General features: G+C 42.9%; 1 protein-coding gene across 4 annotated transcripts in view; it reads left to right on the top strand.

Moving 5' to 3' along the window:
- strn3 (striatin, calmodulin binding protein 3) overlaps positions 1–13,043 on the top strand; it is a 270,890-nt gene extending 257,847 nt beyond the window's left edge. For all 4 annotated transcript variants that reach the window (XM_080202888.1, XM_080202891.1, XM_080202890.1 and 1 more), the window contains 3 exons: positions 10,532–10,639; positions 10,735–10,821; positions 11,185–13,043. In XM_080202888.1, coding sequence (XP_080059014.1) covers positions 10,532–10,639; positions 10,735–10,821; positions 11,185–11,354 — 365 coding nt within the window. In that variant the 3' untranslated portion in view covers positions 11,355–13,043. The remainder of the gene's footprint in view (positions 1–10,531; positions 10,640–10,734; positions 10,822–11,184) is intronic.
- Positions 13,044–15,661: the final 2,618 nt, after the last annotated feature.

A 15,661-nucleotide genomic window follows, 5' to 3' on the forward strand; every position in this document is an offset into this window, starting at 1 on the left:
ATCCTGACTGCAATGTTGTCAGGGTCTCAGCCTGATTGACTGTCTTGACAGTTTTACTTTCCCTTTTACAACTCCTTCAAAGAGGAAGTTAAATCATCCAATATATTTATTAATGTCTGCCATTTCCTTGGTCCCTGGGATAATTTCTCTTGTTACGCATCTAAGAGTCTAATGTTTACGTAAGTTGCTCTCTTTCTTTTAATAAAACCTCTTGCAATTTTTTTTATTCCTTACTATTTTATTTTCATTTTATTTTTCTCTTTTGTGGTCTTTCACTGGTTTTAAAACACTCCCAATTCTCAGACTCATTATTATTTGAAGCATTATAAACCTGTTAATTTAATCTAATACTGTCCTTTACCTGCTTAATAATTTATGGATGTTCCTTACTGACTTTTTGTTTTTGGATAGGTTATTTTTTGGTTGAGCATTTTGAATCATTTCTTTAAATGTTTCCCAATGTTTATATGCTGCCATACCTTTTAGTCTATTTATCCAATTAACCTTAGCCAGCTCTGCCCTAAAACTTGTGATTGGCTTTAAGATTCACATTTCTAATTGGGCAGTACCAGGAGACACAGGATGGCATTGCCAGGATGCCCATGCCCAAGGGGCACCAATCCCCTGGGGGCCCCAATTACCCCCCCCCCCCCGGCAGAGTCTACTGGGGGGGGGAGCTCCTCTAAACCCCGCCGGAGTGAAATATTCCTAGCGGGGTGGGAGATGCTATCGGGCCTGGAGAATTCCGTGTTGGGCCTGATATTTAAATAAGAGTGAAAATAGATTAAAATCATTTACCTGTCTTCCCGCTGGTTTCCAGTGTGGTCCCAACTGCGCCTGCTCTCTGGCTGTGGGAGATGCACGTGAATCTCGCGGAATGGCTGACGCGCGCATCTCCCATTCCGATGCCCCAAAATACATGTGCATCTGGATGGGAGAATCGGGCCCATGGTTTTTATAGTGGTGATTAGATCTATTTCTTTCTCCTATTTATTTCTATTTGTGCCACTAGTTCGTCCATCTTGTTATGGATACTTAAAAAATCATGTTATTGAAAAAAAGCATTGCCTTCACATTGTGGAACAAACTAATGTACTTTTACATTCCTTCCAGTTATGGCAGCTAAATTATACACAGAAACACAGGTGTTGCATATTTTACGTAACTAGTTAATTACTTATGTTGTTCCCACTTCAGTCCTGTTCCTCTCTCATAAATCTAGTTTCTGCATCATATACCATTCATAATGACATCAAAAATAGGAGCAGGAAGAGGTCCTTCAGCCCTTTGAGCCTGCTGTGTCGTTCATTATTGTCGTGGGAGTTTCACAGATCTTATTCGGGCTATAGCAAGGACGCTTGCCAGCCTCTAGGGGCTCACAGACGTCTTGATCTAAGAAATACAGCGGGAATTATACCCTTTGGCTTGTTAGCGCAAGTGGGCGAAACGACCACTGTGGACTCAGGGTGAAGTTCAATAACGGCACAATTTTATTTTCTTTTACGTCGACGGAGAAGCACAATCAGGACATACAATCGGACTGTCCCGAAAGCGCTCTGAAGACTCCTGCACAACGGGCTACAGTTATACCTGAACTTCGCATTTCAGCTGCTAATCCTTTATTTACAGTATTTGACTTCAGCCATCCTGTTTCGATGTTTTTGAGTGTTGGAGCAATTGTTTTAAGTGTGTGTTAATCATTTGTGCCTGGCTGGTTATTAATGGTCTAAAATCTCTGGGGTTTGAACCATAGGTGTGTTATTGATCTGAGGTTTGAGGGGCCAGGGACGTTTCCTTAACTATGTTAATTTTAGGTGTCTCCATGGGTTGTTTGATTTTGATGGGACGGGGATGTGTTCTTTAATTTAGTTCCTGTACGTGCCATCCTGTCCAATTTCCCTTATGTGCTAGCCGTCACTTGCATTCTAAAAGCATGCTCTTGCCTACTGATCGGTGTCTGTTACTTTGTGATTTTAGTGGAGGGCTCTGAGGATAGCTTTAGATTGCTTCCATTTTGTGTGCCCAATTTCATAAAATTTGTTGTCCGATAACAGGCTCAACTACAAGCAATTAACATATACCAAACAACGGTGTACTTTTACTTAAAAATTATCTATGTCTATTTACAACTACCTTCCAGACAAAAGTATGATAAAAATGTTTAACCAGTAGTGCATCAACTCCTTTACCCATTATTCCTCGTCCTCCTCCTGAATGGGTGCTTGACAAATCTGCTGGAATTCTTCGAGGATGTAACCAGTAGAGTTGATGAGGGCAGCCTGTGGACGTGGTTTATTTGGACTTTCAGAAGGCTTTCAACAAAGTCCAACATAAGAGATTAGCATGTAAAATTAAAGCGTACAGGTTTAGGGATAGTGTACTGAGACGGATAGAAAACTGTTTGGCAGACAGGAAACAAAGTGCAGGAATAAATAGGGCTTTTTCCAAATGACAGGCAGTGACTATTAGCGTACCGCAAGGATCAGTGCTGGGACCCCAGCTATTCACTATATATAAATGATTTAGATGAGGGAACTACATGTTCCAAAGGGTGAGCTGTGTGGAAGAGCAGAGATCCTTCAGTGTGACTTAGACAGATTTAGTGAGTGGGCAAATGATTGGCAGATACAGCATAATTTGGATAAATGTGAGCTTATCCACTTTGGTAGCAAAAATGGGAAGACAGATTACTGGCCATAAATTAGGGCAGGAGAATGTGCAACGAGACCTGGGAGTCCTCATATACCAGTCACTGAAGGAAAGCGTGCAAGTGCAGCAGGCGGTAAAAAGGGCAAGTGGTATATTGACCTTCGTTGTTAGAGGATTCGACAACAGAGGCCAGGACGTCTTGATGCATTTATACAGGGTCTTGAGGCCACACCTGGAATATTGTGTGTAGTTGTGGTCTCCATATCTGAGGAATGATGTTCTTGCTCTTGAAGGAGTGCAAATTCCAGGGTTGCCAGCATAGACACATGAGGAGAGATTGAGACGGTTAGGATTGTATTCGCTGGAGTTCAGAAGAATGAGGGGGGGAATCTTATAGAAAGCTACAAAATCTAACAGGAATAGGCAGGATAGATGCAGGAATATGTTCCCAATGGTGGGGGTGTCCAGAACCAGGATCATAGTGTTAGGAAAAGGGGTAAACCTTTTAGAACTGAGATGAGGAGAAATTTCTTCACCCAGAGAATGTTGAGCCTGTGAAACGCGCTACCACAGAAAGCAATTGAGGCCAAAACATTGCATGTGTTCAAGAAGGAGGGGTGAAGGGGATCAAAGAATATGGGGGAAAAGGCGGGATCAGACTACTGATTTGAATGATCAGCCACGATCATAATGAATGTTGGAGCAAGTCTGAAGGCCTGAATGGTTTCCTCCTACCTCTATTTTCTAGGTCTCTAACCCTGACTACATCACCCCTGTTTATATCTATGTGCATGATTAATTCACCCACTTTATTGCAAATGCTCCATGAGTTGTTCTTTGTTCTTTGAGTTAAGGCACAAAGCCTAAGTTTTGTCTTTTTAACAATACTTGGCCTGTTCCTCAATTTTTCACTCTGGCCCTGTTTGATCCTAGTTCTTGATTTCTCTGCCTATCACTTTTCTTATTCTCCTTACTGTCTTTTGTTCTTGTCTTTGATTCCCCCTCCCCTGACTCCTTGTATAGGTTCCCATCCCTTTGCCATTTTAGTTTAAAACCTTCCCAACCACTCTCACAAATACTCCCCTTAGGACATCAGTCCTGGTCCTGCTCAGATGTTAAAAAATGCTGAAAAGGGGGAGGAAGATTCCATGAAACTAGTTCAGCTTCTGGGAGGAGGCATGGGTAGTGTGCTAGTTTTCCTTCTGTCTCTCCAGAAACCTAGCTTTCTCAATGGTCTGGCCAAGCTTGCTATATCCTGGTCTCAGTTTGCTTCCTTCACTATTCATACATAATCTTTACACTAACACTAATGAATTTTTAATCGGCACCAACTGCCTACAGTATTATCACTGACAGAATTGAAAGCATTGCAATGATAGCGTGAGCAGCAGCTCATGGATGTCAATACCAAAATTTCTTCTAGATAAATGTCAATGGAAGAATATATTGCTGAGTCATAGATTCAGTTGAACTTGTATCTCATTTAGTTCTGCAAACTTCTATCAAATCTATAATAATTAGCCATGGGAAATGTATGAGGTTATGGGAATAGGGCAGGAATTCGAGCCTGGGCAAGTTATTCTGTTGGAGAGTTGGTGCTGACCTGATGGGCTGAATGTTGTCTTTTGCAGTGTTGGGATTCTATGAAAATTTAGAAAAACTAGCGTACCTTATAATTCCTACAGTGCAGAAGGAGGCCATTCAGATCATTAAGTCTGCACTGACTGTGCATCTTGCCCAGGCCTGACACCTCCTTATCCCCATAATTCCATGCATTTACCATGGATGATCCACCTAACCTGCACATCTTTGGACTGTGGAAGGAAACCCATGCAGACAGAGGGAGAAGGTACAGATTCTACACAGACAATCACCCAAAGCCTGAATCAAACTCAAGTCTCTGGCAGTGTGAGGCAGCAGTGCCAAGCATTATGCCACCATAGCACCCAGTGCCACTGTACGGCTCATGCATTTCTTCTGAGTATTTGAGCTTGTGCATTCTTTCTTTATCTCTTTTACTGGGCTTGACTCACGTAAAAGGTCATCCAGCTGTCAAAGCCTGCAGAAATATGTGTGACCATCATATAGCAACAGGAATCCTGGTTGCCCAGAGATGGAGAAATACTGTCACTCCTTGACAAATCAACAAGTGGGAGTTAGATTTACAAGAATAAAAACTGAAAATGCAAGAAAATCTCAGCAGGTTTGAGCATCTAATGGGATGCTGGCCTTCATAGCGAGGGGGATTGAATATAAAAGTAGGGAGGTCTTGCTGCGGCTGTATAGGGCATTGGTGAGGCCACAGCTGGAGTACTGTGTGCAGTTTTGGGCGCCGTACTTACGCAAGGATATTTTGGCCTTGGAGGGAGTGCAGAGGAGGTTTACTACGCTGATGCCGGAGTTGAAGGGGTTGAGCTATGAGGAGAGGCTGAATAAACTAGGCTTGTACTCGTTAGAGTTTAGAAGAATGAGGGGAGATCTCATTGAGACATATAAGATGATGAATGGGATGGATAGGATAGAGGTGGAGAGACTCTTCCTGCTCAGAAAGGACAGTAGGACTAGGGGGCACAGCCTCAAGATAAAGGGGGGGCGGTTTAGAACGGAGTTGAGGAGGAACTTCTTCACTCAAAGGGTGGTGAATCTCTGGAATTCTCTGCCTGTTGAAGTGGTGGAGGCTACCTCGCTAAATATTTTTAAGATGCGGGTTCTTGGGTTTTTGATAAGAGAGGGGATTAAGGGTTATGGGGAGAGGGCGGGAATGTGGAACTGAGCCACGACAGATCAGCCATGATCTTATTGAATGGCGGGGCAGGCTCGAAGGGCCAGATGGCCTACTCCTGCTCCTATTTTCTTACGTTCTTATCTGTGAGGAGAGAACAGAGCTAATAGCTGAGAGAGAGAGAGCTAAGATTTTACCTGTTAAAAACCTGTTTAAAATAAGTTTAAAGCACTTTACTCTTTGTAGAACTGTTTAAAGCATTTATTTATTGTATTTACTGCTTTAAGAATTCTGAGGGTGTGGTGAAAAGGCATTTGTGGACCAGCCTGCTTTAAATCAGCGCCAGGTTTAAAAGGAGGCCTGGTGTAGACAGCGGGCAGCATCTGAGTGGGCAGCGGAGTGAGGGGGAAGCAGAGTGAGTTAATAGGGCTTAATATCAAAAAGGGCTGGAAGGAAAAAAGGCCAGGTGAGTTTGTTTGAAAAAAAAACAAGGAAAAAAAATTTTTTCAAAACTACTACAGCAAGAAACAAGGAAAAAAATTTTTTCCCCATAAAAAATTACAGTGAATAATGGAGGGGCATGTGATGTGTGGTTTCTGTATGATGTGGGAACTGGCGGACCCCAGGGTCCTTCCCAGTGACCATGTCTGCAGTAAGTGCAGGTTGCTGGAGGAGCTCCAGCTCAAGGTGGATGAGCTGGCCTCTGAGCTACAGACACTGAGGCTCATCAGGGGGAGAGAGGGTGCCCCTAGACTGGCTAAATCTAAGGGTCAGGGACAAAAGGGGGCTGCTGGGAGGAGGAGGAAGGGGGGTGAGGAGCGGAGGCCTCAGCCTCTTAATCTGCATAACAGGTTTGAGGTTCTTGCTTCCAGTCTGGAAGAGGACGAGGCAGGTGAGGTTGGTGAGCAAACTGCACACGGTACAGTGATGCAGCAGGACATAGGCAAAGAGAAGGGGAAAAGGAACGTAGTAGTGATTGGGGATAGTGGGGTGAAGGGTATTGACACTGTCCTTTGTCACAATGACAAAGTGCACAGAAGGGTGTGTTGTCTGCCTGGTGCTCGGGTACAGGATGTCGCAGCTGGGCTGCAGAGGAACCTGGAGTGGGAGGGTGAGAACCCGGTCGTTGTAGTACATGTGGGTGCCGGCGACGTAGGCAAAGTGCGGACTGAGGATCTGGGGAGGGAGTATGAGAAGCTGGGAATGGAATTAAAAAGTAGAACCGACAAGGTGGTCGTCTCTGGGCTACTGCCTGAACTGAGTGCAAACGGGCGTAGGGTTGACAGGATAAAGGAAGTGAATGGGTGGCTCAGGGATTGGTGTGGGAGGAATGGGTTCGAATTTATGGGGCATTGGCACCAGTATTGGGGTAGGTGGGACTTGTTCGGGCGGGATGGGGTGGGTCTGAATCGTGCTGGGACCAGAGTGTTGGCGAATCGAGTAAAGAGGACTGTAGACAGGGCTTTAAACTAATTAGGGGGGGGGAGGGTGCGAGGGTAGGTGACGCTACGAGGTCTAAAGTTAAGGATAGGGTACAGGTAAGGGAAGAGGCCGAGGATGTCCCAATTGGTGGCGTTACGGCAAATAGGGTCCAGGTGAAGGCTGGGATGAAAGCGCTTTATCTGAATGCACGAAGCATTCGGAATAAAGTGGATGAGCTGGTGGCGCAGATCGACACAAATGGATATGATCTGGTGGCCATTACAGAGACGTGGCTGCAAGGTGACAGGGACTGGGAGATGAATGTACAGGGCTATCAAGTGTTTAGGAAGGATAGGCAGGAGGAAAGAGGGGGTGGCGTAGCTCTGCTGATTAAGGATAGTATCAAGGTGGTAGCAAGGGATGATATTGGAGCCAAAGAGCAGAACGTGGAATCGTTGTGGGTGGAGATTAGGAACAGCAAAGGGAGGAAGACGCTGGTGGGTGTCGTCTATAGGCCCCCGAATAATGATCTGGAGGTGGGGCGGGCTGTTAACACGCAAATAAGTGCGGCGTGCAGGAATGGGACGGCAGTAGTTATGGGAGATTTCAATCTGCATATTGATTGGTCGACCCATGTTGGACGAGGTGGGCTCGAGGAGGAGTTCTTGGAATGCTGCCGGGATAATTTCCTTGAACAGTGTGTGTTGGAGCCGACGAGGGAGCGAGCTATCTTGGATCTGGTGCTATGTAATGAGGCGGGTAGAATTAGGGACCTTGCGGTGAAGGATCCTCTTGGAGAGAGTGATCATTGTATGGTGGAGTTTCTGTTGCAGATGGAGGAGGAGAAAGTGGGTTCCCGGACACGCGTCCTTTGTTTGAATAGAGGGGAGTATGGTAGGATGAGAGAAGAATTGGCGAATGTGGACTGGGGGAGTGAGTTGGAAGGTAGGTCTGCTGAGGAGCAGTGGAGGATCTTTAAGGAGATCTTTCTTGGTGCTCAGCAGAAATTTATTCCGATGGTTAAAAAGGACCGTAGGAAGAGAGGTAATAAGCCGTGGATAATGAAGGAGGTGAAGGAAAGTGTTAAATTAAAAGCGGAGGAATTTAGAGTAGCTAAGAGTAGTGGGCGAGAAGAGGATTGGGAAAGGTTTAAATGTCAACAAAGATTGACAAAGAAGTTGATAAAGGAGGGTAGGAGAAGCTATGAGGCTGGGCTAGCACTTAATATAAAAAAGGATAGCAAGAGTTTTTATAAATATATAAAAAGGAAGAGGCTGGCTAGGGTGAACGTTGGTCCTTTAGAGGATGAGAAAGGGGAGCTAGTGGTAGGGGATGGGGATATGGCTAAGGTCTTGAATAACTTTTTTGTTTCTGTCTTCACGGAGGAGGACGTGAATAATTTGCCGGGTGTTAGCGATGGAAAGGTGGTAGGAATGGAGGGTCTTAATGACATTACTGTTACTAGAGAGGTGGTGCTCGACAGACTGGAGGGGCTGATTGTGGACAAGTCCCCAGGACCGGATGGAATGCATCCGAGGGTTCTGAAAGAAATGGCGGAGGTGATAGTGGATGCCTTGGTGGTTATTTTCCAGACGTCGCTGGATTCCGGGGAAGTGCCGGAAGATTGGAAAACGGCTAATGTTACGCCGTTGTTTAAGAAGGGTGCCAGGCAAAAGGCGGGGAATTATAGGCCGGTTAGTTTAACATCTGTGGTAGGTAAAATGTTAGAATCCGTCATTAAGGAGGAAATTGCGAGGCATCTTGAAGGGAATTGCTTGATAGGGCGGACGCAACACGGTTTCATTAAAGGGAAGTCGTGTCTGACAAATTTACTGGAGTTCTATGAGGATGTGTCTAGGGCAGTGGATAGAGGAGAGCCGGTGGATGTGGTCTTTCTGGATTTTCAGAAGGCGTTTGACAAGGTACCTCACAAGAGGTTATTGCAGAAGGTCAGGGGACATGGAGTTGGGGGTAGGGTGTTAGCGTGGATAGAGGATTGGTTGTCAAATAGGAGGCAGAGAGTGGGGGTCAATGGGTGCTATTCGGATTGGCGGTTGGTGACTAGTGGGGTGCCCCAGGGGTCGGTGCTGGGGCCTCAGCTATTTACCATTTATATAGATGATCTGGAGGAGGGAACCGAGTGCAGGGTGTCGAAATTTGCTGATGACACCAAGATTGGGGGAAAGGCAAATTGTGCGGAGGGTGTGGAGAGTCTGCAGAAGGATCTAGATAGGCTGGGCGAATGGGCCAGGAAATGGCAAATGGAATTTAATGTTGGCAAGTGTGAGGTGGTCCACTTTGGTAGGAAGAATGGTAGGAAGGACTATTACTTACGTGGCGAAAAACTGCAGCAGGCGACGGTGCAGAGGGACCTCGGGGTCCTTGTGCATGAGTCGCAAAAACCCAGCTTGCAGGTGCAGCAGGTGGTCAGGAAGGCGAATGGGATGCTGGCCTTCATAGCGAGGGGGATTGAATATAAAAGTAGGGAGGTCTTGCTGCAGCTGTATAGGGCATTGGTGAGGCCGCAGCTGGAGTACTGTGTGCAGTTTTGGGCGCCGCACCTGCGCAAGGATATTTTGGCCCTGGAGGGAGTGCAGAGGAGGTTTACTAGGCTGATACCGGAGTTGAGGGGATTGAGCTATGAGGAGAGGCTGAATAAACTAGGCTTGTACTCGTTAGAGTTTAGAAGAATGAGGGGAGATCTCATTGAGACGTATAAGATGATGAATGGGATGGATAGGATAGAGGTGGAGAGACTCTTCCCGCTCAAAAAAGACAGTAGGACTAGGGGGCACAGCCTCAAGATAAAGGGGAGGCGGTTTAGAACGGAGTTGAGGAGGAACTTCTTCACTCAAAGGGTGGTGAATCTCTGGAATTCTCTGCCCGTTGAAGTGGTGGAGGCTGCCTCGCTAAATATTTTTAAGAAGCGGGTTGATGGGTTCTTGATAAGAGAGGGGATTAAGGGTTATGGGGAGAGGGCGGGAAAGTGGAACTGAGCCACAACAGATCAGCCATGATCTTATTGAATGGCGGGGCAGGCTCGAAGGGCTAGATGGCCTACTCCTGCTCCTATTTCTTATGTTCTTATGTTCTTATGTAAATCCAGGTGACCGTTCATCATAGCTAAAGACAACAGAACATAGGATGAGATTTGCACTGTTGTGGTGATGTTGGGGAGGAGGGGGTTATGGTTTGCTGTGGAGACTGGAAACAGCCAGTGGTTGGTGAAAATGGAAGAGGTTGACAAAGATTTCATTGACAAAAAGACAAAAGAAATATAAATAGTACTGATAGTGGCTGTGAAGGGTGCTAATGACGGCCATTAAGAGATCAGAATATGTTAAACCAGAACAAAGATAACTAATGTATCAAAAGACAACCTGTGACATATATCAGATGGCCCGAGTGAGGTGGGGAAACGGGAGACAGTAGTGGGAAAAAATAGATGGGAAAGCATGATTTTAAAGTTGGAAAATGAAACAATGTTTGAAATGAAGATAAATAATTTTTGTTTAAAGCATGTGTACAGTCAGTATTTTTTTCAGTATATTTGACAGATCTAGACTTGTCAGATGAAGTTGAAGGCAGAAATTTAAGAAATACATTTTGGGAGGAAGAATAAGGAGACTTTTAATAATTCATGGATATGGACATGGTTGACTAGATCAGTTTTAACATGTTTATAATTTTCTCACTAGGATGATTTTCATCAGTTTTTGCCATGCTTTGTGTTCACAGCTTCTCCTTTAGCTAATCAGATTAATAGAGTTGTCAGCCATCCCACATTGCCTGTTACCATCACGGCTCACGAAGATAGGCACATTAAGTTTTTTGATAATAAAACGGGTAAGTGATAGCACGTTACCGAGAATTGTCTTCATTATTAATATAAAGTTACAGAAACTTCTGGATACCTCTAAATATTTTACTTATTTGTTTAGGTAAATTGATCCATGCTATGGTCGCACACCTGGATGCCGTCACTAGTCTGGCAGTGGATCCTAATGGAATCTACTTGATGTCTGGAAGTATGTAGCTGCTTTTTGTAATTAGATATTTATAGCAAATTGATCTCCAAGAGGTCGTATTTCCATTTGATCTATGTAGATTATTTTTAAAATTTCCAACATAGAATAAATATGTCATCCAATTATTCATGAAATGCACTTGATTTCCAAAAGCCATTCAATTTAAACCATTCCATTAATATTTATAAAATATTGTGCTATTTGATGCATATGTTTGACTCTGGAAGATACTTCACGGTGGCTTTTGTTTATAATGTGATCACCATTTTCAGAAGTCTAAGAAATTAGATTAATATTGATAGTGATTGAACAATGCTTTTACAAGCAAAATATTAAGCTGACTTTTTTTTTAAATCATATCAGGTCATGATTGTTCTATTCGCCTGTGGAACCTGGATAGCAAGACATGTGTTCAAGAATTTACTGCTCATCGGAAAAAATGTGATGAATCTATTTATGATGTAGCCTTCCATCCATCAAAGGCATATATTGCTAGTGCAGGAGCTGATGCCCTTGCCAAAGTGTTTGTGTAACAATTGCTAAAACATGTTTCCCCATCATAGCAGGTGAGCTGGAACTGAACAGGAATTGCTTCACTGCCATTAGTTACCTGGTTATTATGTAACAATACATACTGCTCTGCCTGGGCAATGCTCTTCCTGGTAGACTGTCACAGGCAGGCAAGTATCACCAAATCCTTGAATAGTGTCAGGCTAGTCCATTTAACTGTAATTACTGTAATTAAAAAAGGAGTGCAACAGTATTTGTAGCCTTGACTGGATTTGAACAGAGCTAATTTACTGTTACGTAGGTGTTTTCAAAGTCATGTGGAATTTATTCTTACAGCAGTAAATACTTGGGCTCTTGTGTCCTGCCTTATCAATGGGATTGTGGTGCAATGGTGGGCAGTGAGTTTATAACTATACCATTGAATGTCATCCTTCAATTCCTTTTATCAGTTTTCCAACATCAAACATACTTTTAGTCAATGTTCAGCATTAAAATGAAAATATAAATTAAATATATTTTAATGTTCATTTTACAGAATTTTTGACAGGATATCTAGTTTTTATAAGTCTTTTTGTATAATTTTCCTGTCAGAATAATGCTCCGAACAGGGTTAATACTACAAAGTTTCATTGGGTTAAAACCACATCAAACCATCCTCACTGACCCACTATTATGTAACTACATTCTTCCCTTGCCCAGCTTAAATGAAACCAAATCCTCAGTGAATCCTTCCACGTGGATGCTATTTTAACATCACTATAAAAGCTGTTAAGTGTAATCATTGAAAACTGTAAATGTGTTGAGATGAAACACAAGGGGTTTAACACCCATAATTAACTCTTTTAAAAAAAATTGCAGCATCCTATCACTATGTGATATTTTGTACATCTTACTATATTTACGAGTTTATTTATCAAGGGTTAACCATCTTATTGCTATTGGCCTACTGTTATTTATTTCACTTTTCTGTTGGTCTTTATATCCCTCATGTTTTGTGTGTGTTATTGGGCCCTGTGTGTCTTTGTTTAGCATGGGACTTTTACAGATTAGAGATCTCTAAATATAGGTTTAAAATGGAGCATTGTTTATATCACAGCCCAAGATTTCCTGTCAGATTACTTGTTTTAGGGGCTTTGACCCTAATCCCATGTAATTGGAAAATTTGTGTGAAATCTGGAGTGAAAAAGTTTTATTTTGGATTAAATATAGAATATTGAAATAGCCAAATCAAGATTCAGAAATCTGCTGTGTTTGGCCTAGCTTTCCCAGCTTTACAAAGCGCTTCAGTTAATGGTGTAACTAAAGATTTTGTTTGTGTAATGCATGATTAACACACAGTATTTTTTCTAGTCTTCTGCAGATTTCTGATGAGTTTGCAAGTTCTGATGAGTTTTGTATGGTTTTTGTTTTACAATACATGATTAAGTAAATTTTTAATATTGTACCACATAGCTAAAATACAGCTGTTTAAAAGTAATGTATATAAAATGCATATAATAAATATTAAATGGTGTACCTGTAAATTAGTGTTTGTTACATTACTTGGGTTGTATAGCTTCAAAAATGCTTTCCTAGTATTTTGTGGAATCCAGAGTATCCTTAATGTCTTAAAATATGTAAAGTAAGATTTATGTTGAAAATTATGTCCCTCCTATTATCATTTACCTATTTAGAAAGGGGTTTGGAAATAAAAAAAATTGTGCTTAACTGTATTTTCTTTTATGTCTTTTGGTAAATATGGCATTTTTCTATTTAATTCTGGAGGTAAGGTATAACTTTATTTTAATCTGAATGTGAAAAATGCTCATAGTTTAAACCAAGGCATTTTCAATTAGTTGTCTGAAGTTCCTGTACAAATTTCCAAAGCCTGCCCGGTGGTATTTTTTTTAAAGCGTGTACAATCAGTACTTTTTCAGTATATTTGACTAATCTAGACTTGTCAGATGAAGTTGAAGGCAGAAATTTAAATACATTTCGGGAGGAAGAATAAGAAGACTTTTAATAATTCATGGATATGGACAAAGTTGACTAGATCAGCATTTATTGCTCACCCCTAATTGCCTTTGAGAAAGTGATAGTGAGCCACTTTGAACCACTGCATTCCATGTGGTATAAGGAGGAAGTTCCAGGGCTTTGACCAGTGATGGTGAAGGATGGGCAATATATTTCAAGTCAGGATGGTATTTGATTTGGAGGGGTCTTAAAGCTGGTGTTTCCATGCATCTATTGCACTTGTCCTAGGTAGTAGAGGTTTGGAAGTTGCTATCAAAGGAATGTATCTCGAAATAATAAAACATTAAAGAAAGCATAGAAATGTGAGAGTTCAAGTACACAAATTTTTAAAAATGGGAGGACAAGTTGATAAAGCTGCAGAAGGAGCTGTTTACGGAATTCTAGTTTTTGTAAATGGGAATATTGAAGTAAAGAGGTAATAATAAGTCTACGCAAGTCAATATTTAGATTGGTGTATTGATTCCAATTTTGAGTGCATTACTTAAGGAAGGCTGCCGGATTATGGTTATGGCACAGAAGACATAGCTAAAGTGCATGGGATTGCAGGTAATGTTTTCGTAGAATCCCTACAGTGCAGAAGGAGGCCATTTGCACCATCGACCCTGCATTGGCAACAATCCCACCCAATCTCTATTTCCATAACCCCACGCATTTACCCTGCTAATCCGACTAAACTACACATCTTGAGACACTAAGAGGCAATCTGGCATGGCCATTCAACCTAACCTGCACATCTTTGGACTGTGGGAGGAAACGTGAGGAGTTATGGGAATAGGGCCTGGATGGGACTGTGTTGGTGCAGACTCGATGGGCAGAATGGCCTCATTCTGCACTGTAGGATTCTATGAAACCGGAGCACCCAGAAGAAACTCACGTAGACATGGGAAGAATGTGCGAATTTCACATTGAACCCGGGTCCCTGGTATGGTGAGATAGCAAAGCTAATCACTGTGCTGCCTACTGAGATGGATAGAACATAGAACATTACAGCGCAGAACAGGCCCTTCGGCCCACGATGTTGCGCCGACCAATTAAAAAGCAATGACCCTCTAACTTAAACCAATTCCTTTCCATCCATAAACCTATCCACGGATCTCTTAAACGCCCCCAAACTAGGCGCATTTACAACAGCAGGCAGGGCATTCCAATCCCTCACCACCCTCTGGGTAAAGAACCTACCTCTGACATCCGTCCTATAACTACCACCCCTTAATTTAAAGCTATGCCCCCTCGTGCTAGCTTTCTCCATCCGACGAAAAAGGCTATCACTGTCCACCCTATCTAAACCTCTAATCATCTTACATGTTTCAATAAGGTCCCCTCTTAGCCGCCTTCTTCCTAACGAAAACAACCTCAAATCCCTCAGTCTCTCCTCATAGGACCTCCCCTCCATACCAGGCAACATCCTGGTAAACCTCCTCTGCACCCTCTCCAATGCCTCCACATCCTTCCTATAATGTGGGGACCAGAACTGCACACAATACTCCAAGTGCGGCCGCACCAGAGTTTTGTACAGTTGCAACATGACGCTGCGGCTCCTAAATTCAATCCCCCTACCAATAAACGCCAAGACACCGTATGCCTTCCTAACAACCTTATCTACTTGATTCCCAACTTTCAGGGATCTATGTACACATACACCTAGATCCCTCTGTTCATCAACACTATTCAGAGTCCTACCGTTAGCCCTATACTCGACACATCTGTTATTCCTGCCAAGGTGAATTACCTCTCACTTTTCCGCATTAAACTCCATCCGCCACCTCGCGGCCCAGCTCTGCAACTTGTCCAAGTCTCTCTGTAAACTATGACACCCCTCCTCACTATCTACCACACCTCTGACTTTGGTGTCATCAGCAAATTTACTAATCCACCCAACTATACCCTCATCCAGATCATTTATAAAAATTACAAACAGCAGTGGCCCCAAAACAGATCCCTGAGGCACACCACTTGTAACCGAACTCCATGACGAATACTTAGCATCAACCACCACCCTCTGTCTCCTATCTGCTAGCCAATTCCTGATCCAATTAACTAAATCACCCTCAACCCATACATCTGCATTTTCTGCAGAAGCCTTCCATGGTGAACCTTATCAAACGCCTTACTAAAGTCCATATATACCACGTCAACTGCCTTACCCCCATCCACCTCTTTGGTCACTTTCTCAAAAAACTCAATAAGGTTAGTAAGGCACGACCTACCCTCCACAAAACCATGCTGACTATCTCCAATCAATTCATTACTCTCTAAATAACTATAAATCCTATCCCTAATAATTTTTTCTAAAACCTTGCCCACAACAGAAGTAAGT

Source organism: Carcharhinus amblyrhynchos, chromosome 14 (assembly GCF_965287045.1).
Source record: "Carcharhinus amblyrhynchos chromosome 14, sCarAmb.v2.hapA, whole genome shotgun sequence".
Classification (NCBI taxonomy): Eukaryota; Metazoa; Chordata; class Chondrichthyes; order Carcharhiniformes; family Carcharhinidae; genus Carcharhinus; species Carcharhinus amblyrhynchos.